This window comes from Apis mellifera, linkage group LG15, assembly GCF_003254395.2.
Source record: "Apis mellifera strain DH4 linkage group LG15, Amel_HAv3.1, whole genome shotgun sequence".
NCBI lineage: Eukaryota > Metazoa > Arthropoda > Insecta > Hymenoptera > Apidae > Apis > Apis mellifera.
This window is the reverse complement of record NC_037652.1, coordinates 6,242,457-6,270,428: the sequence shown is the minus strand read 5'-3', so window position 1 is coordinate 6,270,428 and position 27,972 is coordinate 6,242,457. Positions and strand designations below refer to the sequence as shown.

General features: G+C 49.2%; 1 protein-coding gene across 2 annotated transcripts; it reads left to right on the top strand.

The window, feature by feature from the left end:
• LOC726302 (alpha-protein kinase 1) lies at nucleotides 1-27,926 on the top strand. Of its 2 annotated transcripts, none has more exons than XM_026445313.1 (3): nucleotides 1-2,270; nucleotides 22,955-23,551; nucleotides 25,056-27,926. In XM_026445313.1, the coding sequence occupies exons 1-3, from the start codon at nucleotides 1,802-1,804 to the stop codon at nucleotides 26,342-26,344; spliced, it is 2,355 nt and encodes a 784-aa protein (XP_026301098.1). In that variant the 5' UTR covers nucleotides 1-1,801; the 3' UTR covers nucleotides 26,345-27,926. The 2 variants fall into 2 exon arrangements, with proteins under 2 accessions (XP_026301098.1, XP_026301097.1); XM_026445312.1 differs by having other exon boundaries at nucleotides 2-2,270; nucleotides 22,955-23,638.
• The last annotated feature ends 46 nt before the right edge of the window (nucleotides 27,927-27,972 follow it).

Genomic DNA, 27,972 nt, shown 5'->3' with positions numbered 1-27,972 from the left:
AATGAATGGAAATCGCGGAGAGACACGCGGGAGAGACGGATGATTCTAAAGAAGCGGAGGAGACGAGGACGGTGCTTTCGTTGCCGTGCGCGTTTAAGGAAGAAAGAGGGAGAAGGAAACGGGAGCGAGCGAGAGGGGGAGAGAGTGGGAGAGAGAGCGAGGAGCGAAGGCGGCGGCGGCGGCGGGCGAGGATGATCAGGGCGTCTCGAGGAAAGAAGAACCGGGCGAAGGGAGGGGAGGCTGGCGTATAGGTGAGCAGCGTGAAGAGTATCGGGAGTATGCACGGGGTGATGTCGACGACACGTGACGCCGGCGAATCTCGTCTCGCCGGCCGCGAGTATCGCCACCGCCACCGCCACCCGCGGCAACAACACCACCAGGAGCACCAGCAGCCTCCTCTCGCGCGCTCTCTCCGCGCGCGCGAGCGCTCTCTCCAGGCGATCGACCGCTTCCCGCGCGAGCCGCTCTTTATTAGTCTACCGCGGACCATCGTGAACCCCTTTGGTTGCCTCGCCGGCTCCACGCCGGGCCCCGACGTTTCCCGACCTTCCTCCTAAACTTGGTCGTCGCCCGACCGACGAGGATCCTTGCAAAAGGGGGAGAAGGAAAGGAGAGGATCGAAGGAAGCGAGGCCGGGGAGAGTTCGCCACTCCGCACGGATCCACGGACCGGAAAACGGTTGGGGAGCGAGAGGGAGCGAGAGGGAGAGAGAGAGGGGGGAGAGAGAGAGAGAGAGCGAGCGGGCGGGCGGCGGCAGGCCGTGTCGCGCGAGAGGAAGGGAGAGGCGAGTCGGTGTGGAAGAAGAAGAAGAAGAAGAGGAGGAGAACAAGAGGACGGACAGAGCGAGAAAGAGCAGGATCCTCCAGTGATACGATACCGGGCAGCACGCGCGCCGGTACGTCGGTTTATCGGGCGCAAACTACGACCGAGCGAACCTTCGACTTCCGAGCGAAGCGCGCGATTTCGAACGCTCCACTGTGACAAATCCGACACTCTTTTTCTCTTCGCCTCGTCCGCGATAATCGTCTACCTGGATCCTGCGCCGGAGAATCGAATTAAACGCGATTCTATCGCGTTCTCGCGGGGCAAAGTTTTTCGACGAACGACGAACAACGCTTGTTCGCGGAAAGATTTCTCCCGACACTTTCTTCCTTCGCTTGGTGTTGTTACCTTCGCCGGGAGAAATTTGATCCACCGGTGCCGCGCTTTCTACCTGCCGTCCAAAGGAAAATAAAAAAAAAGATAATAACAATACATATACATATAACATATGATATACACATCTCTCGAAGATCGTTCGTGAAAATCTCTCCTTATCTCTCGCCCTTTCCCCTCCCCTCAAAGTGGAAACGCAAATATCGTGGAAGAAGCCAGTGCGGATGTTAACGCGCGGACCTGTCCAACGCATCCGACGCGAGTGTCATCGTCGTATTATTAGCCCAACTGGATTAGCCAGAGGAGAAGCGATCGATCGCGACAGTGGTTCGTCGACGCGTTCTCGTATCATCATCCGCGATACCTCTTCTTCCTTCCACGCCGTTTTTCCTTTCTCCTCCTCGCGTCGCTCGTCCATCGCGCGAACGCTCCGCTCGACGTGTGACGCGTCGTGACATGTGCGATAGTCTGCGAGCCTCCGCCTCGTTATCTTCGTCGTCCGTATCGTCGTCCTCTTCCTCGTCGTCGTCGTCGTCGTCGAGGAAAGTAGATCGTCGGGTGGCCGCGCGCGAGCGGAAACAAGGGAAGAGGAGCACGTGGACGACTGGCACCGCGACGAGGGCCGGCGGCGCGACAGGTTGAAAAGATGCTGGCACTGGCGATGCGCCGCGAACACACGACCGGGCGCAGCAATTACGAGCCCGCGAATCCGCTCGCGGGTTTCGACCACTTGCAGCACAACAGCGGGAACCCGTTCGCCGTTGTGCCCTCGTCGTCGGAGGGCAGGCTTCGAGAAACCGGCCCTGAGCCCGACGGCGAGTTGCAGGAATTCGTGGACATCGCTCAGGTACAGCAGCTTCTGCAGCAGCAGCAGCAGCACCAGCAGCATCAGCACCAGCAGCACCAGCAACAGCAGCAACAACAACAGCAGCATCAGCAGCAGCAACACCAGCAGCAACAACAACAACAGCATCACCACCATCATCATCAGCAACAGGTGGCGGCCGCCGCGGCTGCGTCTTGCATCTGGGGAGCGGTTTACCCGCCGCCGCCGCCCGCGCTCGGATACCATCACCACCATCACCACCATCACCATCCACCGCCACCACCCTCAGGTAACGTTGGCTCGATCGTCGAACGCCTCGATCGTTTCCACTTTTGGCTCGCGTGCACGGTTCCAGGAGGTGTCTGGTCGATACGCGGTGTCCACGTTGATTTGTCGCCCCCCCGATTTCTCGAGAAACGCGTACCTCGCCTCGCCTCTTATCGGCCGGAGAGAATTTCTTTATGGGTCGGACGTGACGCGAGAGGATCTATAAGCGCGTGCGGCCACGCTTTTCCCCTCGGATCGGACAGGCCTGACCGATTCTCGGCGCTGGCAAGCCTCGTGGCCGGCTACCGGTATTGGCGCTCGATCTAAACACTCGGTGATAATCGATCTTTACGAGCGACACATCGAAACCTGTATTTCAAGACCGGCTATTAAGTTTCTTGTCACCGGTCGAATGCGCCGGCCGAATGGGGGCCCTCCCGGCTATATCGCGCCGCGACGTCAACGCGATGCTGGCCGCGAAACTGTTCGCTCCGAACGTGGGTCCCCCGGCTCAGATCCTGTCCCGATTATATCCCTCGATTCTGGGCACTGAAATACGCTTCGAATTCTCCGCCACGCTTATCGTAGATACTCGTTCGCGACTTCTCTCCCTCGTGTGGGCAACCGGGTGTCCGCCTCTTGTTGATTCGTTCTTTGTATTTTCTTCCATTACTTTTTCTCCTTTTTTTTTTTCTTTCTTTCCCCTCCCTTGTCTCGATATTTCAACGTGAAACGAAAGCCTTCCACGAAACGAAAGATCTTTCTTTTTTTTAAATACGAGTATATCGAGTAGTTTGGTCATCTAAACGAGAATTTACTCGCGAGCCACGGTGGAAATATCTCTTTCTTTTTTCAATTCGACGAAGACAGCCCCTCGAACCTTTCACGCGACGTTTGTTTAATATTATTTAACAATGCTCCTCGCTTCAAGTATCCTATCTAACATTTTTTTCAAAAAAAAGTTTCGTCTTCATTTTCTGCGCCGTCCAACGTGGTGGACGAAGCGAACTATGAAGAATGTTGGATGTTTCTGAAATGTTAGATAGGACGCGGGACGGTTCTGCCAGCAACGACTTAGATTAGATGCACGGATCTCAAGCACGGATCGCAACAGCTTTTTTTTCGCTTTTTGCTTCGCTCGTCAACGCTTCGCTTTTTTTATTTCGTTCCACCTTGGTGATGGACTCGTTGGACGTTCCAGAGGAAAAAGAAGGGGGGAAAGGAGAGGAGCGGTAGCGCGAGCGAACGCGATCTTGCCGTCGGATCGCGAACGTCCGTCTATGCGCGTGCCGCGCTCAACCACGTCGATCCTTTCGAATCTAATGAAAGTTTGTCTTAACAATCCTCCAGTTAATTGTTACTCTATCGCGCTCGAATAACTCGATGATGCGCGAGATTGTCATCGATGGAGATAACATACGACGATAACCATTGATTGATCGCGAGATTAACTCTTCGATCGTTGCTTCCCCTCTCATTGTTCGCTTATTGTGAATATATTAATTTTACATTTCGATAAACAAACGCGTTTAATGTCCCTCGTTATTTTTCATCGTTGTTGGAAAAGATGATAGATCGATTCTGTTTCTTGAACGTAAAACGACGACATTTATGAAAATTTCTTTCATTTTCACGAGCAGAAAGTAATAAAATAGATTTCTGCTTATTTTTCTGTTGAATATATAAATATAATTCATAACTATAGCCACGATATGTAAAAAGAAAAGTAAGAACAAGATGAATATTAATAGTAGACACGTAAGGTTCGAATTATTGCAATTATCTCAGGTTTAGAATTTAGATACGTCGCTCGAGGCTTTCATTTACGAAGCCTGAAAGCTTGTTTTTAGGCACATTGCACGAGCGGTATTATGGCAGAACGAATTAGGGAGGGTTGATGCGAAAAGAGGTGAGGCAACGCGGTCTTCGATCCTCCGACGCGTCGTAATGCCATTAAGGATCCCGACCGTGGCGATTAATGAAAGAGAGCTCGATCCTCAGTGGCGTAAAAAAAGAAAAAAAAAGAAAAAAAAAAAGCGAACGAGCTGTGAGACAATGGACACGGAGAAACTGTATCCGAAGTGCGAGGGAACCCCGAATAATTTACCTTCTCGATTTGAATAATAAAAGCGAGGATGGATCCTCGCCTCCTCTTCCCTTTTTTATTTTTTTAAAACTTCTTTTAGAATTCCTCTCGCTCGCATTCTCTTTTCGACGAATTTTCTTCTCGTTTCGATTTCGAAAATTCCGATACAGAGAGAAAGAAAGCGCAAGGATGAGCTGTTTCGAAGACGATTCGATAGCGGGCAGTTTACGAGCGGTCGGTGAAGGGAAGAAGGGTCGAATTCGTACGAGAAGAACGATCCCCCTCCGAGAGAAAACGATTAGAGGAACCACGCCTAATCTTTTCCTCCCTAAATCGAATTATTCCTACGCTTTCGGTGCAACACCTTCCGTTTCTATTTAAATCTCTGAACTCGAGTACCTCTTAAATTCTTCTTCCAACTCGCTCGTCGATATAATTGTATTCGAGAAACTTTCCACGTTGCTTCGCTTCTTTCCTTCGATCGGAAAAAACTGTTGAACAGGTGGTTGAAGATTAAGGAAGTTTTCTCCGTTTCGTAAAATTGGCGCGTCGCTTCGAAGAGCGACCTCGACATTTTCGTTCATTTCGTTAAACTGTCACCATCGCATGATATGGAATTCACGTAGAGCAACGTACGAGACACTGGCGTGTCATAGTCGCATCGATTGATTTCATTCAACTTTTACCAACCGTGGAAGCGAGGGAAACGAACGTTGATTGCGACACGCGCGCCTCAAACAATAAGAGAGCGAGTTGTCGGCGTCCTCCATCGGGATAAATTCCTAAAGTTTTCAGGTCGAGGAGTTGGATAGGCATCATTGCCATTCACAAGATTTCCCGGCCAGTGTTCGCTTCCAAGCAGGTAGCCAATCACTGTTGGATGGATTCTTTCTTTCTTTCTTTTCCTTTTTTTTCTTTTTTTGTTATTTCTCTGGATCGTGGCGCGAGGAGGCAGGCGAGGAGCGGGCAGCAGCTTTCATAGATCATTGTTTAAAGTGTCGTGGCTTTGTATGGTAACGCGGAGTAAATCGTACGTACACTCCTGACATTTCGTTATTATTGTACGACCCGTAAGACAGGAAATCGTACATCATGCACGAACCTACGGTGGGCGGGTAAAAGGGAACGAGTCACCTTCTTCTCTTCGAGCGTTCGGCTCATTGGCGTTCCGCGCGATGTTAAGTGTTTATACGCCCTCCGTCTTTTCCCTCTTCCCTCCTTCCTCCTCCGACATTTTTCACCGGTTCCTTCTCCCTCTCTCTCTCTCTATCTATCTCTTTCCTTCTCTCTTTCACGAAAACGTGTACCATTTGGACGGTTCACAATATCAATCGCAGGAGAGAAAAGATTTAGAATAATCTTCCGGAAGAGGAAATAAAGAGGATCGGAAGATTTCTATCCTACGCGATTGATCGATGTGTCTTGAATTTTTCATACTTTAAAGTGAATCTATTTCCAATTATTCAATTAAAGGAAGAGAATTGAGAGAATCGTTTGCAAAAAAGATTGAGGCGATTGTTTAAAAACTGTCTGTATAAACGTTTCTAAAACCTTCTTCTCGCTCTGTCACTGTGTTAATCAAACGAAGCACGTCCTTAGAGCCTAAACGAAACGGTAGAATTTCTCCAACACCCACACCCCATTTCCCTCATCTACCGTGATCACGGAGCGCGAAATGGCCAACCGTCTGTCGAGCTGCATTCCACGTTCCGTCTCTGACCCATATATATATATGGACGACAATGAACTCTCGTTAAGAAGAAGGAATCTAGAGTTTCTTTTCTTTTTTTTTCTTTTTTTTGTCGAGTGGAAACGGATCAGATTTAACGGATGAGGCCAGAACTCCTCATTGCCCCGTTCAACGCGCGTTCGAGCCAAACATTTTCTCCCCAAATTTGCCAGTTTGCCAAATTTCCCGGGATTCTTCTCTCTCTCTCTCTCTCTCTCTTTACGTAACGCGCCACGATTTCCATAATCGAGATTGATCTCGTTCCAGAAAGTTTGAGTTAAGAGAGTTAAGAGTATATCATGTTAGAACAAGTATCTATTCGATGGAGAGAAGAATGTGTAAAATTTTCAATCCTTTCCTTTTCTAAAATACTTTTTATCGTGCAACGAATCATCCGGCGAATATTATTTTCGCCCCGAGTGAGAATTTCGCACTTACTCGAAACGAATCGTAAACGTTTGAAAACATTCGAGGTTTCGAATTTCTTCGGGTCATCTTGTGAAATTTTTTTTTTACCAGCCTCGATGATGCAACGATCATGCGGAATAGTTTCGAGGAGGAATTCGCGGAAACGACAATGATAAAGTTGAAACGGGTAACGTAATCGCTTCGATCCGTTCGACACGCTTGATATTAAGCGAGGAAAAAAAAGTCGAGAGAGAGAGAGAGAGAGATTAGAGTCGTAAACGACGTCATCGATAACGACAAGGATTAAAAATACAAAGATCCGTACGAACCGTATCTATTATCGAATTTATACGTATACGTCATTGCATTCGGATATCGCTTCCATCGCTCTCTAATTCGATATTTCGAATGCTTATATTTGCTATCGTGACTCATCATTGGCCTCGAAGCCAAACGCCTTTATATTTGGTGTTCGAATCCTCGAGTTCGAAAAGTTTCCCGATTTCGCCTCGTTTTGTTTCTCTTTAGCATCCTTAGCTCGTCGATCGTGTACTCGAAAATTCTTCTCCCTCCACGCCTCCCAGTCGTATATGTGCGCGGATAATAATGCGGATTTTTTTTTCTTTTTGCGCCTCTAAACATCCCATTCGTCATAGTTGGCCCGCGTTCCAACGATGAGACGCGTGGATCGCCGCTGCCAAAATGATTGCGCCCGTCATAGATGATGGTGTAACGTCACAAAGTTGGATCGTTGGTGAGTGTCGTCGAATAGTGTGAATCATTGGACGGGAATAAACGGCGCAGTTTTCGCGGTTTAATTTCTCGCGTCGCTTTAACAACTTATATCGCGTGGATAAATAATGACGGATTCCATTCGGATGAGGCTTGGATATTATATAGCGAGGAGAGATTGAGAATTTCGACGAATTTGACCCTGTGATATTTTACCCCGGCCGAAACTTTCTCGATGAAAATGCAAATTTCGCTCGATCTGAAAGTATTACTTCTTGTCGCGCGCGTTGTTTCACGACTAGATATATAACAAATAAACGCGATCGTATCGGTTGTAATTTGAAGGAGGAAAAAATTTTTCAATTCTCGATGAATCATGATGGATGAATAGATTTTTGATACTTCTTTTCGATTTGGCTCGAGCTTCCTAGGCGAATAATAATATCGTTTTATCGAGAGACGAAAATAGAGAGAGATATCGGAGATCATAAATTGCTATCGATCGTTTCCACGATTGAATTCCATCCGTTGGATATCCGTTCCCCAATTCCGTTTCGAAGAAGAAATCCATTTCGACGACACGTTGGACGGCTTGGCCTCTTGCTCGTGCGCGGGTACTAAGAAAAAGAAGCTGCGTTAATAATCGGAATTGAAACGACGAAACACGATTCTCCGCGCATAAACTCCGCGGGAGAAGGTTGGTCGGCGGTAAACGCGATTCGTCACTCTCGTCTGCCGTCGAAGTCGTCGCTCGTCGACTCGTTACCGGATGTCTTAATAAACAATGCTAACGATTTCCCGCTGGATTACACGCCGTGGCCCGTTTGCCGCGAACGTTGCACGAATTCGTGACAATTCGCCTCCACCATTTTTGACCACTTTTTTTTTTTTCGAAAAAACGGACATCGATTCTCTCTGTTCCTATTCTCTTTTTATTATTTTTAATTAATTGAAATCGATCGATTGACAATGAGATTTTAACGATGAAACACTTTTTTCAAAAAAAAAAAAAAGAAAATAGATGTTTTTTTTTTCTTTAATTAATTGGAACGAAATCGATCGATTGACAATGAGATTTCAACGATGAAAGTGGAATCGGTTGTGCGTCTTTAACACTTTTTTCAAAAAAAAAAAAAAAGAAAGTAGAAACATCGATTCTTTTTTTTCTTTAATTAATTGGAACGAAATCGATCGATTCACAATTATAACGTCAGCGTCGCGACGCGAGTCGTTCCAACGATGAAAGTATAGCCTGTTGCGCGTGCATCTTTGACACTTTTTTCAAAAAAAGAAAAAGAAAATAGATATCGAACATCGATTCTCTTTCTTCCATTCTTTTTAATTAATTCGATCGATTGACAATGAGATTTCAACGATGAAACCGTAGAAAGTGAAATCGCGTGCATCTTTGACACTTTTTTCAAAAAAAAGAAAAGAAAATGAATATCGAGCATCGATTCTTTCTCTTCCATTCTTTTCAATTAATTCGATCGATTGACAATAAGATTTCAACGATAAAACCGTAGAAAGTGAAATCGGTTGCGCGTGCATCTTTGACACTTTTTTCAAAAAAAAGAAAAGAAAATAGATATCGAACATCGATTCTCTCTCTTCCATTCTTTTCAATTAATTCGATCGATTGTCAATAAGATTTCAACGATAAAACCGTAGAAAGTGAAATCGGTTGCGCGTGCATCTTTGACACTTTTTTCAAAAAAAAGAAAAGAAAATGAATATCGAGCATCGATTCTCCTTTTTCCTCTTTTCCTTTTTTTTTTCCTTTTTTTTTTTTTTTTAATTAATTGGAACGAAATCGATCGATCGGTAATGGTATTCACAATTATAACCGCTCGCGTCAGCGTCGCGACGCGAGTCGTTGGAACGGTGAACCGTGAAAGTGGAGGCCAGTTGCGCGTGCAACGTAATGACCCGTGGGTATTCAAGCTGGATCGCGTTATTCCCAGTTCCATCGGGGGTAAACCAATTTCCGCGAACCCGCCAACTCCCGACAGGCGTTCCGTCCCGTCCCGTCCCGTTTTTTAATTTCCACGAGCTCGCCGCACGAAACGGCGCGAGGAGCCGGCCCGACTCGGGGTTAATTAGAGCAGCACGGGTGGAACACGCGCGTTTACCCGCCGATTCCACGCCCGCCCTCCCCCCTCCCTCCGACCCGAGCTTAATTAATGAAATTTTTATCGCGCGTCCGGCGAAACGAGCGATGCACCGACCGATGGATGCACGAATGATCTCGCTCGAGGGTGGACTCACAACTCGTCGTTATTTTTTTTAAAACTGGGGAAGGGGATGATTTTCGGAAGATATAACCAAGCTGTCAACCATCATCCTTCGATCGTTATTATTATATACATCGTTATACGCGGATTCTTGTCACTTCTCGGCGAGTGTCGAGAGGAAGAGAAAAATTTTGTTATTTTTTTAGAACTGGGGAGGGGATGATTTTCGGAAGATATAACCAAGCTGTCAACCATCATCTTTCAATCGTTATTATATACATCATTATACGCGGATTCTTATCACTTCTCGGCGAGCGTCGAGAGGAGGAGAAAAATTTCCGCACTTCTGAAAGTAAGTTTCTCGACGCTCCTTACCGGATTCTTCTCCGATTTTACTTTCCAACGGATTACTCGCGCGGATACTCTCTTGAGAATATATATAAACTCCTCCTTTCCACTCACTTTCAGAGAATCGTTCTCGATCGAACGAAAATAATCTCTCTCTCTCTCTCTCTCTTTCTTTCTCTAAGGAGAGAGGATCCTACTCTTGCCCGTTCCTGTTTCCTTGATGATCCCTCCTCGACCGCGTTCCAACTTTCGACGGTACAACATGGACGGATGAATCCGAATGATGATCGACGGATGCTGCAAGCGGGTTTCGATTACATAAATCCAGGTTGTGTACACTGCGGCGTAGCCGTGTTTGCGCTCGCTTGGTCGCGCGTATTTCTTCTCGCCACGCGAAAATCTTCGCTTCGTTCACCGGTTCGTCGGTCAATGACACGGGCGAGTTGTCGCCGCTCGGAGGACCGTTCGCGTTCAGCGTGGATCCGCGCTTTGGATCCGTGAAAACGTCGTCCCGTCGGGAAATGGGCGAGGGAAGGGGTGGGGAGGGGAGAAAGGAGAGGTCGGATCAATCGCGGGATCGTGATTTTATATACGAGACACATTGTTATGCAAAACGCGGTGGGACGATCGGCGACCGCGATCCCCCCCCCCCCCCATCCTGCTGATCCCTCCTCGGAATCCCTGCCGAGGATGCATTCTCGAGCCAAGGAAAGAAATAATTCCGCACTTTCTTCGCGCTTCTCCTCCGTGATATATCCAGATTTCGAACATGGATTTCGCGCTTTCCAATGATTTCCAACCGCGTTCTCTTCGAATGGACGTATATATATAAAGGATCACGATGATGTACCATCGTCAAATTTCTGTACTGAGAAATTTGTTTATCTATCCTGTAAATTTTTTTTATTCGATATTATTACAATTTCTTCGCTCAGCAAAGGGAAAAAAAAATGTTATTCTCGTATTGTGACGTGTCGTAAAGGGTTAAGAGATTCTTACGTCGAAGAATGAAGCTACAACCTTCGCACTTTGTTCGCGCTCTCCTCCGTGATATATCCAGATTTCGAATGTGGATTTCGCGCTCTCCAATGATTTCCAGCCGCGTTCTCTTCGAATGGACGTATATATAAAAAGAATCACGATGATGTACCATCGTCAAATTTATTCTATTATCTTATTATTCTATTATCTTATTCGTAAATTTTTTTTATTCGATATTATTACAATTTCTTCGCTCAGCAAAGGGAAAAAAAAATGTTATTTTCGTATTGTGACGTGTCGTAAAGGGTTAAGAGATTCTTACGTCGAAGAATGAAGCTACCACCTTCGCACTTTGTTTGCGCTCTCCTCCGTGATATATCCAGATTTCGAATGTGGATATATTTCGCGCTTTCCAATGATTTCCAACCGCGTTCTCTTCGAATGGAGGTGTATATATATATATATATATATATATATATATATATATATATATATATATATATATATATATATATATATAAAAAGGATCACGATGATGTACCATCGTCAAATTTATCCTGTAAATTTTTTTTATTCGATATTATTACAATTTTTTCGCTCAGCAAAGGGAAAAAAAAATGTTATTCTCGTATTGTGACGTGTCGTAAAGGTTTAAGAGATTCTTACGTCGAAGAATGAAACTACAACCTTCGCACTTTGTTCGCGCTCTTCAATGATTTCCAGCCGCGAATGGACGTATATATAAAAAGGATCACGATGATGTACCATCGTCAAATTTCCGTACTGAGAAATTTGTTTATCTATCCTGTAAATTTTTTTTATTCGATATTATTACGAGAGGATACAATTTCTTCGCTGAGCAAAGAAATGTTATTGTGATCTGTCGTAAAGGGTTAAGAGATTCTTACGTCGAAGCTACAACCTTCTTCTTGCAAGGAGGAAAGGTGCGAGTCCTTTCGAGAAAGAAAGAAATTTTCCTTCTCCCTCCCTCGTATACGGGAGAAGACACGGGTTGTGGGGCGTTTTATGGAGCGGGATGAATGGCGGGGGGAGGAGAAGGGGGCGTGCGAAAGCGAGGAAAAATAAGGTTGCACAATGTAAGTTGGAGCGTTATCGTCTATGAATGGTTTATAGAGGCGCGAGGCTTGGTTCTACGTCAGCATCGACCGATAAGAGAGGAAAGCGTTCACACACATCGTCGTTGACGTCCAAGTGCACGGGCGAGACGCGGCCACGACGGGGGAAAAAGGGAGAAAGGGATGAATCGATAGCGGGTACAGAAATAGATACCCTGTTCCGCCACACAGTGTCCGGATACACCCCATCGATCCGGATCCGCTCGAAACTCTTGCTCTCTCGCCACTCCGCGAAATCGATAGTTTTCTTTCTCGCTCAATTTCGCAAGATTCGAACAACAACATTTTTCCGCCCGAGAATGTGACGGAAAAAGACGCGAATAGATGACTGTTCTTGAGAAAATTTTAAATTATATACATATTACAAATATATTAAAATAATTCGTATATTTGAAGCGATATAATTCATTTTTCATAAGTTTCTGTTAGACTCGTTCGAGCCTCTCACTTGAGTCGTTCTCAAGAATTTTTCGTTCCGTGAAAATTAATATCTGGAGAGATACTTTGGATACTTTTGGTTCGAGCGTTGTTTTCAAAACTCTCAAACTTTCAAGAATTTATTTCTCACAAACTAGATGATTTAGTTCAGATTAGGTTTAACAGGTGGGTACAGTTTTCTTTAGAATCTTTTCAATTTTTTAATTATCTTACATCGAACGTTTGTTGAATAGTTTGAAAAGCAAGGCTCGATCGATTTTTAAAAATAATGTAATTGATTTTCGCGGCTAAGCGTAACTTGGTTCGTTTAAGACTCGTGTCATTGAACTTTATTCTTTTCACTTTTTGCCTCATCAACCAACAATTGTCAACCATTTAGAAATTTCTCTCTCGACACATATTTGCCAAGTTTCGAGGAGTTTCTCGTCCGTTTCGCGCGCGTGTAACGCGGTTCACGCGCTCGGTGCTGAATAGGAATCGGCCGTTGGAAATAGTAGCAAGATTGACGTCCACGGCTGAATGTCACGGAGCGGTGACGAGCCACGCTCGAAACAACGACCATTTCCAAGATAGCCGTCCCTATTGCATGTACGTGACGTAAAGCTCGATTTTATTAACGTTATCGAAATCCATCCGCGTTTCCCGTTTCTGCTCGTTCGCCGCCAGATTGGGGAAAAAAGAAAAAAGAGAAAAAAGGGACAAAGGAACTCGTTAGGTCAGGGATCAGAAATAATCCCACGAGCAAGCCACGTGCCCCGCGTTCGTGTTGGTCGTTAGTCGAATTCTTTCGGATAATTTGGAATCTGGTATCCGTGTTACATCTTTCAACCCTTTTTCACTTTTAACGATACAGGTGAAAGTACAGGTTTAGAAGAGAGGAAGATAGATGTAGAATTTTCGATATTTAAAAGTTACCTTGTCTTATCGTTTGAAATTAAAATTCGTATTAACTAAAATGGAATAATGTCGTATATTTTTTTGGATTTTTTCTCTATTTAATAATTTTTATTTGTCCTAATGGAAGAATATCGATCGAGAGGTAGATTGGACGAACGAAATAATTATGTAGAAAGAAAAAAAAAAACACGAGATATGCTTTTCAATTCTTGTATATCAATACACTTTATTTAAATCCGATTCACGTTGTCGCATTCCTTCCGATTCCAAGCTCAGAATTTTCTTTCAAATTTTGATCGTTTCGAGAGCTCCTTCCCGAGTTCCTTTCACTCTTTCTTCTTTTCTTTCTTCTTTTTACATACAATAAATAAATTCCATTCTGTAAAAAAAAGAAGCCGCAACGTCGAGGTAAACGTTTCTCTCTCTCTCTCCCTCCTTCCCTTTCCTCTCCCTCCCCCTCCGCCGCGGTTTTATTTCAATTGCCGTTTGTTAGGGAGAGACGAACCCGCTCACGTGGCGCTGCGAGGGAAACAGGCGGCGGCGAAAGAGCGAGCGAGATCGATAGGACACGGGTCAGAAATAGTCTCGGGACGATTGTGTGTGCCGTTGGATCGTCAGTCGAATTCCACCGACGGTACGCGCCTCGTCGATTGATGCTGCGCCTTCGGAAACGCGAGACCGGCTATTTAAACAGCGGATCCCCAAGATTGGACGCGTGCCGCGTCTCGTGGAGAACCCCCGTGGAACCCCCCATGGAACCACCGCTTGTCCACGATCGCGTAAATGGGGTGAACAGTGAGAACCCGTGGCTCGTCGTGCATCACCACCGGTTAACATCACCGCCGCCGCTCCAACGCGACGATTGATTCACAGGTAACGTAGTAGAGAGAGAGAGAGAGAGGCGAGAGAGATTCATCGATCGATCGATCCGTTCGGCCGGAGTTGCGTGGACGCACGACGACACGACGGCTTCTCGCGAGTAATCGATCCACGATTCACGAGGTGAAATTATCTTTGCCGTGGGTGAAATTAATTATACGCCGTTGAAGCGAATATAGCAGTTTTATTTTTAGCGTTCGGTTGTATACTTTTTCAACCGAGTTTTGTGGTTTTCGGCAAGGAATTTGGGAAGGATTTGGAAACGGATATTGTCGAAAGAGAAAGAGAAAGAAAGAAATGAAACGAGCGCAAGAATGTTATTTTCAAAAGGGATATTTATATTTGCAAGGGAATTTCGGTTTTCGCAGGTGAATTCTGCACCGCACCCTTTTCAACTTTCAGCCAACTCTCGCCGACGACTCCCTTTCCAGTTCCACGCAACTCTACTATTTTAAACGGCTTATTTTTAAACGGCGTATTTTACATAAAGTATTTCCATCCAGCGGTATCCTAGAGGCGATTTGCGTATTTTTAGCGAGGTCCAATCTTTTCTTCTCCCCCTATATTTTTTTTTTTTTCTTTTTTTTTTTTTAAACCCGATGTTGACGTTATCGCGCGTTTTATTAATACCGTCGATCGCGCCACGCACACAATTTATATTTCGCGCGCCGACCCGCGGATCCCCGCTCTCGCCCGCCCGATTGTTTATTAATAGTGGAGACACACGCGGAAAAAAAGAAAATGGAAAGGAAGGAAAATAGCCAACGCTCGCGTAGGCTTTCCCTTTACTCGGACACCATCGATCGAAGCCATAGAGCAACTTTTGCAACTATCGGATACCGAAAATACCCGCTCCATCGTTGTGGAAACGTCGAAGCGTCGACTTTTAACATTCTGCGATCTTGACGCGGTTAAGGGAAGAAGGAGGGGAAAGAAATGATCGCGTTAACGGCGGGAATATCGTCGCGTGGAAAAAAAGGAGGAGGGAGGAGAATCGCGATAACGAGCGCGTCGATTCCTCCGTAACTTGGTTCTTTCGATCCCCTCCCCTCTCTCTCTCTCCCCGCTCATTGTAACGAGATTACGCATTAAAAGGTCGAGAAACGAGGAAGTACGATGTAAATTATCCGGCTGTGGAAACGCGCTCGGCTCTCGGCTCTCGATAGTAAATTCACCTCCACGCCTCCGCGACAGTAAATTTACAGGCTCCTTGGAAACATCAACTGTCACCGTTTTAAGAACTCGCCCCGTATCCCGTATGCGTCCCGCGCGCGCGCTAATATCGCCCGTAAATACGTATTAAACGTATTATATCCGTTCCACGTTTCTCAGCTTTTATTAACGATCCTTCCCTATTGGACGATTATGTTAATTGCGCAGATTTTCTCGTTGTTTCTATCCGCGTCGGACGCGAATTGCCGCGAGCTGATTTTCCATCGCGAGATGGAAGGACGGGATGGAACGACTCTCTCTCCTCTCTCTCGCGCACCGTTCTTTCTCTCGCGAACGACGCCTGACCCATTTCCTGTAAATAGACGCGCGCGAGCCGAACTCGCGCGTTTCCTCGCCTGCTTCGAAGCAGGGAGGGAGAAAAGGGAGAAAAAGAGGAGAAGGAAATTCGTCGATCCCGAGTTGACGCGTCCAGGTACGCTACTCTCTTCGCCTGTCGCGTGCAGCCCACGTAATTTCCTTAATGGGGCTGCGATTAAGACGAAAATCTCGATCCACGGAGAGAAGACGCTGATGGATAATAACGGAGGCAGCCGGCCGCGGGCAACGATTTTACGAGGGCCCTCGAATAGCCTGCGTTTTGTTTGATCGTCTAAAGTACTTGCCTCTCCCTCTCCCTCCTCTTTCTCCTCTCCTCCTCCTCCTCCTTTTCCTTTCTCCCTTTCTCGCGACCTTGCGATCGGTAGTTGTCGTTACGTCACTACGAGAATTTGCGAGGAAAAAAAAAAAAGGAAAAAGTCGAACGAGTTTCGGGAAATCGTCGCGATCGTCTCCTTTTCGAGCGAAGGATTAGTTCATCTATCCCGAGTGAGGTCATCGTTATTTACCGGTGTTTACGGGAGGAGGAGGAGGAGGAGAGTTTCGACGAGTTCTCTCGGCCCTGTTATTGGCTTGAGAGGAAGAAAGAAGAAAAAGAGGCGTCGTTGTATCGCTGTGATAAATAAATGACGGAGGAAAGGAAAGAAGAAAAAGAAGGGGAACGATTGTTGGCAATAAGAAGGACAAGGAGATTGTTATAACGTTCCGGAAACGGGAGGCGCGCGACGGAGTGCGCGGAATCTTGAGCAAATGCGCGTCTCGGCCGGAAACGATCGTTAATCGACGATCACCGCGGCATCGTGTGCCGCGCAAAAACGTGCGAAAGAATCGCGCGAGGCTCGGCGCGTGACTCACCTCGCCGAGGCAGAGCGGTGCCGACACTCGAGGCGCAACGGAACGGACTTAAAAGGATTCGCGATCGTTAAATCGCTAATCGATCGATCGGTCAACCTGGCCGATTACCCCGCCATCGGTGAACCCGGCCGAAAATTTCCCATCCCCTCGAATCGTTTCGACCATTCTTTCGTCGCGATCTTTTTCTTCCTCTTCTCCGATATATCGTTGCATAAAAAACATCGTTCTTCTTACGGCAATAATTCTTAATGAAGCCTTCACACGCGTGATAAACGCCATTCACTCGGCCGGATGAAAAATCGATTCGACGTGTAACGAGCGTACACGCGGATAGAAGTTGCATTAACCAACAACTGTGGTGGACTTTTTATTGTGGTCGTTATTAATTTATCGGTAGACCTTGTTCCCTCTAAAAGTTCACGACGAAGATATATCTCTGTCACTTGACGACGAAACGAAGAAATAAGATCTGTTCGAACCTATTCAATTTCTTCTTCTTCTTCTTCTTCTTCTTCTTTTTTTTTTTTCTTTAATATCGATCGCTCGTCGACTTTTTCTCATCGAGAGGTAAAAGTCATTCGTTTTCCAACCGCGAAGAATTTTTTATATGCACGTATGCGCATCACGCACGAAAACACGCTCGTCCCTAATTGCTCTCGGATGTGGGTTACAAGCTACGAGCTTCTTGCGTTCACCGTCCTGGCGATTTACTCCCGCTGGAGTAATCGGAGTGTTGAGTAATCGATACGAGCGTCTCGAATCAATCGCGAGAGGAAATGTTGATTCGACGTGGCTCTTCGTTAACGCGTGTCTCCCCTTTTTTTTCTCTCTCTCTCTCTTTAATTCAACCTCTATTATCGATTCACAAACGACGAACGATAATCGATTTTCTTGCCAAGGTATTGCCCTTCACACGCGACGCATATTTTTCTCTTCGAATCAACGAAGAGAGGATATAACGCGTTCCCCTTTAATAGGGAAAATTGCGTTCGATCGTCTGGCGTGCTTCACCGTTTCTTTTTTTTTTTTTTCTCTTTTCAGGAATTATTATTCAGGCCACCTGGCTCTGATTAGAGTTTTAGTTCAACGTGTTTTTCCTCGCCTCTCTTTCTATCTGTTTTCGGTGATGGAATTTAACGCTTCGGCCGTTGCCAAATGTGCGGCACAAAGTGAATCACGGTACGCTTAGGTATATACCGATTGTTACGAAATCCCGTTGCTCGAAATACTTAGATTCGGCTCTGTTGTAACGGCTAACAAGTTGTTTAAACGAAGATCTTAGTCGAGCGTGCAACGAGATTGCCCAACGCTCGTCTCGTACTTACGTTTTCCCGACTTAAAATATCCTATCTACTATCTATTCCTTTTTTCACTCTTCGACTTGTAAATAAGAGAATCGTTTTGCACGATTCCGAGCAGAGACGAGGAAAGTTATCATTATCAAAGAATTGTAAAAATTGCTGCTTCGATCTCTCAGCATTGGCACGCGCGTGGATTCTCGTTTCGATCGCGGCAAATCTGCTCGATCAATGGCGGCCACCGATCGAATCATCCTTGGTAGACGGGAGACAATAGACGCGCGATAACGGTAAAACGTACGGGAGGCATTTCGGCGCGGACAGATCGGGTGGGAGATGGGAAAAATCGTCCACATCGGTTGACTGACTCATCGTGGCCGTGTACGAGAGTATTGGGAAGCGCGCGGTGCTAGTCATCCCGGGTATTTGGAGATGCTGGGTGGCTCAGGTGGTTGCGTGGCGGCCCGAAATAGAGGTGGTCGCCCGCGCAAAACCGCGTCGAGTCGGGCCGCGAATAGTGCGCGCCCACCGCCTTCCCGCGGTAATTTTAGAACGTTTTGTTTTCGTGCCAGAATGCCGTGGCGACCGGCACGCTGCACGCACACGCGACCGCGTGCTGCCTCCGCGCGAGCGAGAGATTACGTTCCGCGCGTCCGCTCCGCCGCTTAGCGCCGAGATCGATGCACGCGCTACGCCCACGCCGTGCAACCATCCTAGAGGAAGTCGCCGAGATTCTGTGGGGGTGTGTTTCGCTTTCCTCGAAACGTTTCGTCGATCTCGTTGCAAGAGGATCGGGAAGGATTCGATTTGCTTCTCGTTCAAGGGAAAGAAGGGATCGTTCCTTTTCTTTTTCTCTCTTTTCTTTTCTTCCGGTAAGTGTTTCGAGAGTTGGAAGAGTTTGGTGGAATTTTGGAATAATTGTAAGGTTGCGATAATTGTGCAAAATGGGGGAAAATTGGAAGAAGTATCGGAGGAGAAATGAATTTCTGTATTCTAGTTAGTTCGATCTTCTTGGCTCGAATATCCGGTCAGTTGGATAAGCGACTTGGCTCGGACGAAAATTCGAAAACGCGGACAGTAGCGATCGCGAGTCGACGGTCGACGCAAGTCGAGTTAAACGCGCTCGAGCGAGCGTTTTTGATAAAGTTATATATGGCACTGACTCATTATAATATCGTGCAACCTGTCTCCGCGACTGTCTCAACCATCGATACGGAACGCGAATATGTTTCGAGAAAATGTATCTCGCGATAATGTCAGCGTGGCCGTTTCGCGGCGCGATAAAATCGGCAACAACTCGTCGTACAACAACACCGCGAATAATTTCAACAAATTTCGAATCGAAATTGGGGAGAATGAGAAGGGAGGAATCTATCCCCGGTTACGAATACCGAGATTTTATCCGGAAAGTCGGTGGCAGCTCGGCGAGTGAACTCGCGATGCCCGATAAATGCTTTTCCGTCGTATCGAATCGCTTCCGTTTACGCGTCACAATTTGCACGCGCGCGTGCTGATGCGAGGCCCCGCGCTCGTAAAAAGACGAGGCGGGAATTAAAACCGGCGGTGGAAGAAGCGAATGGAAAAGAGAAATCGAGAAGGATGGAAAGAGCCGAGTTGACGCGGCAATCTTGCGGCGAGTGATAGCCAAATCGAGAAACACGGCTCGTTTTTACACCGATCCCCTCCTCCTCCTCCTCTTCCTCCTTCATTCCCCCTTGCCTCTCTTGCGCGTGTCTTTTAGCGGCAAGGGATCGACAATGGTAAATGCAACGGCCTTTTTTAGTAACCGCGTTTAAAGCGGTCGTTCGTTCGACCGCGAGCCGTTTTCCTCGACCACTTCATCCAACCTCTCGAGAGGAGGGAAGAGAAATTGAAGGAGCGAGGAAGAAATGGAGAGAGAGAGAGAGAGCGAAGCCTGGAAGGAGAGCGAGACGCGCGTAAATACGCGTTGGTGACGAGGGAAAGAAAAGCTCGAGGAGGAAAGGGGGAAAGTAAACGGAGGAAAAGGTGGTGGGGAGGAGAGAAGGAGAGAAGAGGAGAGGGACGAACGGAGGCGGGCGAAGTGGAAAAGAGAAAGAGACGGCGAATGGTCGCGTGGCCGTGCGTGGCCCCAAATAGGGCATCAGGTGGTTGCACGACGCCCGCGAGAAAAAGATCGTTTGCGCGTGCGCAGACGCGCGTGTGCCTCTCGTAACCGGGCACACGCACGCACGCACACGCGCGCGTGCGGGCAGAGCGGCACGCGCGCGCTCTTACAGGTGGTGGCAACCGGCGCACAGGAAATTGCTCCTTTGCCCGTGGTAAACCCGGGCCGGAACTTCGCCGCCGCCGTTCACCGCCGGATTATTTGCCGGGGCGATCGAACGACCGCCTTCAAACAGATTCGACACGTGCATCGAGAGTAATCTCTCCCTCACCTGTTGCGCGCCTGCTTTCGACCCGCTTCCCTCGCTCCAGTTCTGATCGTTCGAGAAATCTATTTCGAGCGAGATAGCTTTGACTATTATCGATAAGTAAGATCTAATTGAAAAAATAATCTCGTCTCGTTTCATCGATACGATTACGCGACGTTGCAATTCATCTGCAATTAATGGCAACACGAGATCTAACATACTTTTAACACGTTCGAATAATTTATAACGCGAAATAACTCGGCGGACTCGAGGATAGCGAGTTGCGATAGTAACTAACGGAAAGCTTCATCCTTAAGCGGACCTTCGATTCGATCGATAAACGTTCGGCGAGAAAGGAGTACACCGGTAGTAGCCGCAAGCTCTCGAAACGACGATAAGTCGACGTCTGTCACTGAGAGAGAGGCGTCGGTACGCCGGCGCCGTTCGCGTCAGCAACCACGAGCTTACGCAGGCAAGTAGAGCGACGAGGGGTGGTGGACATAGTCCCGCATTCGTTGCGTTACGTTGTACACCGCGACACCGTACTTGACGACAAAGAAACGGCTCAAAGAGACTCTTTCTCCCTTCCTCGAGCGCGCAAGATTCGCGTACGGCTCGTTTCCCCTTCGTAAACGCAACGAACGCTCGAAAACGAAAAAAAATACGAGTTGAAATTGAAAATGCGAAGAAATAAAAGACGAAGAAAACGGAACGAAGGAGGGAGAAATTACGACGAGCAATTATATTTAATTACGCGGTTCGAGGAAACGCGTGTTTACAAAACTCGCTCGTACATCCCTTTCCCCTTCCCCTTTTCCCAGCGTGGATTCCTCCCCTTTAAATCCCTCGAACACACTTTCGAACGCGCTGTTCATCGCGAAGGGAGACGGGCGCGCGCGCCTCGTCTACGTCACGCCGGCCTACGTCACTGGAGAACCGTGGAGCGGAGGGGACAGCGTTGGGCGGCGGAGCGAGAGGGGGGCGGCGAGCGAGAATGGAGGGGAGCTAGGGGAAGGTAGGAGCGCGCGAAGGGCGGCGCGGTGGGGGCAAAGATGCCTGCGAGCAGTGGCTCGCAGTGACGACGTGCAAGCCGCGCGGTGGGGGTAGCGGCGCGTGTGTACGTCCACACATACGCGGCCGGCTATATACGCGGCACGGACACAGCCGCGCGTTGATAGGGGACCGCAGAGCGGGGATTGGCTGGCAGTCGACTCGCCGCTTCCAAATATGGGACAGTCTCCGCGGTCCATTCATAAAACTACGGGGCGCGCCGTCGCTCGGCTCAGTTCGTGCGCGACCCCCACGCATCGCGCGTCCTCCGGCAATCCGAGCGCGCGATCTGCTTCCTCCGACACGCACACCTACTAAACCGCGGAGAGGTACACGATATCTCTCTACCGAGGCGCACGATAAACTATACGCGAAGGAGATAGAGAGAGAGAGAGAGAGAGAGAGACGGAAGGAGCGAGGAAGAGGGAGAGAGAGAGAAAGAGAGGGAGGGAGCGAGGAGGCGGTGAAGAAAGGAAGGGACGGAGGACTCACGGAACGACAAATAGGCGCGCGGTCGCGCGCGCCTGCACCTACGCGACGACACGCGCGCGCGCGCGCGCGCGAAATCATCGTCGCGTACACATCAGGATTCGCGAGTGAAAGAAGCACGCAGCATCTTTGATATAATTACGAACGCGGAGAGCTCGGAGAACCGGTATCTCGAGAACGTCTCGAGCTCGAGAGGGGAGAGAGAAAGAAAGAAAGAAAGAAAGAAAGAAAGAAAGAAAGAAAGAAAAAACGGCGCGGAAGAGGGTGATCATCGACGCGATTTGGAAGAGGAGGCACCGGTGCCGCGTTTCATCCCCCGACGCCGGCCCGGATCCGCATAGCCGCGTGTCCTGGTTCGTTCGGTGGCGCGCGGGCGCGCTCGAGAACGAGAAACTTTGGCCAACGTCGATCCGTGGTGCGATCGGAACGAGGATCGGCCGCGATCCGGTGATATTGGATTTTTCGAGAGTCCGCGCGTATAACTGGGTGGTGGTGGTAGTGGTTTGTGGTTGGTGGTGGTTGTGCGCGCGCGGTGGTGTGTAGTATCCAGCCGCCGCGGCGACAGATCGCAGGCGTGCGCGCTCGCTCGCGAGAGAGAGTGGGATCTCGGAGGTGGAAGAGAGAGGGAAAGAAAAGGAAGGACAGAGAGGCGAGCGATCGAGACACGGTTTTTGCCGCCCGGCGTCCGCTCCCTCGTGTGTATACCTCGCTGAGAAAGAGAGACTCGGCGCGTGCCGCGAGACGGATAAAAAAGGGGGAGCGCGTGCTACGTCCGCTTGACTACTAACCCAGTGACTCGAGCTATACAGGAGGGAAGAAAGGACAGATATACGACCGATCCGAACGGACTTGACGTTTCTCTTCAACTCTCGTGTGCGGAACGGAGTTCCTTCTCCCGTGTGTTCCACCACCCGTCTCAACGCCGGTCTTTCCGTTGCACGGAGAACGCGAACCAAGGATAACGCTGTTATTATTTAGAGACCGATACTAAAAAAGAAAATAATAATAATAATAATAATAATAATAATAATAATAATAATAATAATAAGAAATAAGAAATAAAAAGTAAGAAAGGACGGATAAAGGCTAACCCGTGGTAGAGCTTGTATACCGGTGGGAGAGAGAAAGAGGCTTAACTGTGTCGGGGCGACCGAGGAAGGACAACATTTTAACCATAATAATAGCGTTGAACGATACAACCGCAGGCGAGGACACGCAGTGCGGTACCGAGGAGATTGTCGCCACCAGCCAGGGAGGCGACCAACTCCAGAGGATGACGATGGACGGCATGGAAGTGGTGGGCTCGCAACCCCACGCGGCCACCAGCCCGTTCTTGCTCTCGCCGCCACCCCTTGGACACCACCATCATCATCATCATCCACACGCCACCTTCAACCTGCAAACGGTGCAGCTCAGTTTCGACGCGTGTCTACCGTACAACTCGGCGACGTCCTCGAATTCGATCGTATGCGGCGTTGGCGGCACGTCAACACCGGCCGCCACCACTTGCACCTCGTCCACCAGCTGCAACAAGACGATACCGAGCCTGTCGCTGGCCCCTTGCGCGCCCCTGCAAGCCCAGCATCAAAACAGTGCCGATACCACGGATCATCATGGCCGGCATCATCAACACCACCATCAACGGCTCAACGATCACCAGCATCACCGGCACGTCGACGCTTCCTCGCCCTCCAGCGACTCGACCGACGGGAAACGACGTTTGCAGTCCGTCAACGAGGAGAAGGACTGCTCCAGGGAGTGCAGAGACGATCTTCAGGAGTCTAACGATAAGGATAAAACAGGTGACCTAAACACGCCGGTTACCACCAGCAGCGATTTACCGTCCTTCTTCGGCCCCTCCGCGCTCGTCGAGCCACCTCCTATTTCAGGTACCTACAATCAACAGTCCTTTAAAACAAAAAAAAAAAAAAAAAAAAAAAAAAAAAAAAAAAAAAAAAAGAAAAGAAATTTACAATTCGCCCTTCTTCGATTCAGGCGACGATAACTCGTTTTTCTTCGTCGTTGACATCGCGTCGTCGAACCGTTGTCGAATATCTCGTCAAATATTCGTTGCTCCCGCTCTATCGCATAGAAATAATCCCTTGCGTACACACCTCGACGAGATCGAATCGAGAATCGTGATTAGAAATCGAAAATTGAGAAGAAAAATTCGGAACGGCGCGCGAGACACGTGAGAATAAACGCTCGCGCATCGAAGCGTAGAGTGGAATCTGGTGCGATTCGAACTCCAACGGCCTTGCACTTGCTACGTTTCACGAACGTCCCAACTTTCGCTTTCCGCATATCTGCCAACTCCTGCTGCTGCTGCTACCCTCGTCGCTGCGTCGTGCACCCCTCTCGAAAATGCGGCTTCCCTGCATCCAATTTCCGAACCGAGTCCGCGGCCAAGTGCACGATGTGCCGGTGCGTGACGTATATCGGTCGCCTCTCGCGAAAACGGCTAATATCGAACCTGCCCGCTTGTCGCGGATCAATACTCGGCGACCCCGACATTCAGAAACCCTCCCCCCTCCCGCCCCTGCACCACCACCGCCTCCACCTCCGCCTTCACCTCCGCTGCCTCCCACCACCCCTTTGCCAGTTCATTCATGCTTCCACCAGCCCCCACCCTCGTCCATCCGGACCGATACAACTACCCCTCGTCACGCCGGTAGTCGTCTTTTCCGCGACTTTCTCGCCAACTCGTCGACGAGCGGACCGAGCATCTCCTTTGTCGCTCGTCGTGCTATCGCGTCGTGTCCCTCCCACCCCCGCTCCTCCTCCGTCGTATCCATCCATCCATTTTCTTCCATCCAGAGGAATCGAAATCCCGAGAGGAAGAAGAAGAAGACCCGTCGTCCGTCCATTCGACGTCCCGATTCGCGATCCACGCGAAACAGATGGTACACCGCGGATGATTCGATCCTCGCTCGATTAAAATTGGCCGAGAAACCGGATGACCGCGGATTTTTCTCACTACTGGGAATCTGCCGATTTCATTTTCGGTAGGAAGCTACGATACGGTGCACGAAGGAAGGAAGTAACGGGACGACAGGATGTAGACGACAGATAGGGGCGACCGGCACACTCTCGCCTCGTCGGATAGATAACGTGATCCCCGTATCGCGCGCTCCTTCCTGTTGATTCGCGTGCTTAGGTCGGCAGATGCACGCGTCCGACGTCCCGACCCGTGCGCGCGCGTGCCCCTGCGCGACCTGTTGTCCGTCTTCGCTTCCCTCGCGCGCGCACGCACGCACGCACACACGGCTTTCGTGACTGATCGAGAATTTAATGGATGATTTGTAGGCAGCCTGGCGGGCGAAGACCTATCCCTGGAAGAGGCGACCGCGGAGGACGATGAAACGGGTACGTCGACGGGCAGGGATCATCGACACCACCATCACCAAGAGTCTCAAGATCAAGGAACGCCTGGCGCCCCTCCCTCCGCTAGTCCGCCGCGTCACCACCAAGCCCAAGACGACGCGGACCGTTGCAACGTGTTGCAAGGCGGCGTGATCCTCTACTCGCCCCATTCCACCTCCTCGGTGTCCTCGGCGCCCGCCTCCAGCGTCAACATCTGCAACGTGCCCACCCTCACCTACCACGGGGTCTTCACCACCACCTGCACCCAGTCCTCGCCCCTGAACGCTCAGAACCAACAGCAGCCGCCCCAGCAGCAGCAGCAGCAGCAGCAGCAGCAGCCGACCACCCAGGAGCTCTGGGGTCCGTTGACCTCCCCCACCCTGACCTTGACGAATCCGCCGTTCCTCCACTCGGCGCTCCACTCGGCCCCGTACGGTGGCGAGACCGTCGAACTTCTACCCGTCGAGTCGAAGCCACCCCCGCCACCAGGTTACCATGACACGCCGACCACGACCCAGGCCGCGTGGCTGACCACGCACGAGGACCCCTACGATCCGAATCTCCTGTCCCACCATCATCCCCATCACCACCGCCAAGAGGCCGCGTTGAAGCAGGAGCCTAGCGGGGCGAGCGGTTACGGGCCGGCCGTTCAACAGCAGCAGCAGCAACAGCCGCAGCAAGCTCAGCCGAGCCAGCAGCAGCAGCAGCAGCAACAGCAACCACCACCACCGTCTGCGGGTACGACGGGCGTCCAGCTGGCCGAGTACAATCCGAGCACGTCGAAGGGACACGAGATTCTCTCGCAAGTTTACCAGCAGAGCCCTCTGCCGCTCAGGCTGGTCCCGGTGAAGCCGCGCAAGTACCCGAATCGACCGAGCAAAACGCCGGTGCACGAGCGGCCGTACGCTTGCCCCGTGGACGGTTGCGACCGCAGGTTCTCCCGCAGCGACGAGCTCACCCGGCACATCCGCATCCACACGGGCCAGAAGCCGTTCCAGTGTCGCATCTGCATGCGCTCGTTCTCGAGGAGCGACCACCTCACCACCCACGTGAGAACGCACACCGGCGAGAAACCGTTCTGCTGTGATCAATGCGGCCGAAAGTTCGCGAGGAGCGACGAGAAGAAGCGGCACGCCAAAGTCCACCTCAAGCAGAGGCTGAAGCGCGAGGCCACCCACGCCTCGGCGAGAAATCACCCTCAGAGCCACGCTTCGCCTCCTTGCAACCAGTAAAGTCGTATCGCCGTCGTCGTCGAGGATTCGCGACGGATACTTTTCGCCGATACCGTCGATCTCCACCAGCTCATTCCTTTTCGAAACCTTGCCGAAGTCGTGCTCGCGACGCTGCTTTCACATCTTGCCGGGCGACCGGGAAACGACGGAGACCTTTAGGCGGAAGACACACGGACTGCCGTCACCGACTGATCCGTCATCGATCGTCTCCGGCGCGCAAGCGATCGCCGAGTACCGTCACCACCGAGGATTCCCCTCAAATTGGCCAAATCGAGACGGCATTTTCGACGGTGTACATATATATATATATGTACATGCATACATATATATATATATATACATATATAACGACGCGTGATACCGAGATTAGTCTCGGATAATAGTACGTAAGAATCACTAATCGCGAAGGATTTTTCGTAAAATCCTTGTAAATAATTGTGGATATAATTTTTAACCGGGATAAATTGAACACGTATATATATATATATATTGAAAACGACGCGTCCGTGTAACGGTGTCGTCGTTCCCTACGAAGGGTTGTTCCAAGAGAATCTTTCTTATGCGATCTCCGCTCTTCCGTCAGGGAACGATCGACCGGCGAACGCGAAATCGGGCGAAGTATATGTCGCCTCTACTCTCGCATCTCGCCTCTACTTTTCCATCCGGATCTTATTTCGTCTCGTTTCTTTCTCTCCCGCTTCCTATTTTGCCCAAGGTAATAGCGTAAAACACGAGAGAAAGAGAGGAAGAGAGAGAGAGAGAGGGAGGGATCGACTAGTTGCATTTAGCTCGGAGGAACGAATACGGGCGAAAATTCTAGCTTTATCGAGGTAGCGTAAGGTACTGTTAGGTTGTTTTCTCGGCGACGATGGTCGGTATCAGTCCTCGACAACGGTGATGTTTTTAGCGGTAAACGGGAAGAACGGGAGAGAAAGGGAGAGAGAGGATGAAGGCGAGGAGAAGATATTCGAAGCGAGGCGACGCGTTCGAGATTGTTATTTACGGCGGTCGCGTTTTATGCCTCTGTTTGCGATCGGGAACGAGATGCAGATGCGAAAATCGGCGTTAACCGAGAGAGAGAGAGCCGCGTAGATACACGCGCGAAATATGCCCGGTGTCACGAAATATTCTCGAACGAATCACGGTAGGATCGATACCGCCCGCAGCTTCCGGGAATCGGGCAGGAATTCGCCGAACGAGAAGGAGAGAATGAGAAGCGAGCGAGAAAGAACGAGACGAAAACTGAGCTCGCACGCTCTCGATCGCATGCAAACGAGCGCGTGAGAAGAAAAGAAAAAAAGAAAAGAAAAGAAAAGAAAAGGAGAGAAGAGGAAAGAAAAAAATCCCGAGCGCGCTTCTTGAAACGATCACGGGAAGGAATCGCGGGTATCGACGAATTTTTCCAACTCTCTCATCCATCGAAACCGGTCGATGTCTTTTAGCCGAATATCGTACGATTTTCGGTCCGTGATCATCCGATTCCAGACGCGTGTTTTGAAACGTTCGTGTATGTATTTTCTAACTATTTTTATAAATCGTGACGTGAAAAGATGAAAAAAAAAAAAGCGTAGTTCGATATCGGCCGCGTAACGATGAGAGAGTCGTTAATTATCCGCGTAACACACCCA

What these genes read in the sequence shown, in the direction of transcription:
- LOC726302 (XM_026445312.1), top strand. Translation starts at nt 1,802, where the DNA reads ATGCTGGCACTGGCGATGCGCCGCGAACACACGACCGGGCGCAGCAAT. An exon ending in TCCACCGCCACCACCCTCAG is followed by an intron (nt 2,271 to 22,954) that starts GTAACGTTGGCT and finishes ATACAACCGCAG; the next exon opens with GCGAGGACACGCAGTGCGGT. An exon ending in CGAGCCACCTCCTATTTCAG is followed by an intron (nt 23,639 to 25,055) that starts GTACCTACAATC and finishes GATGATTTGTAG; the next exon opens with GCAGCCTGGCGGGCGAAGAC.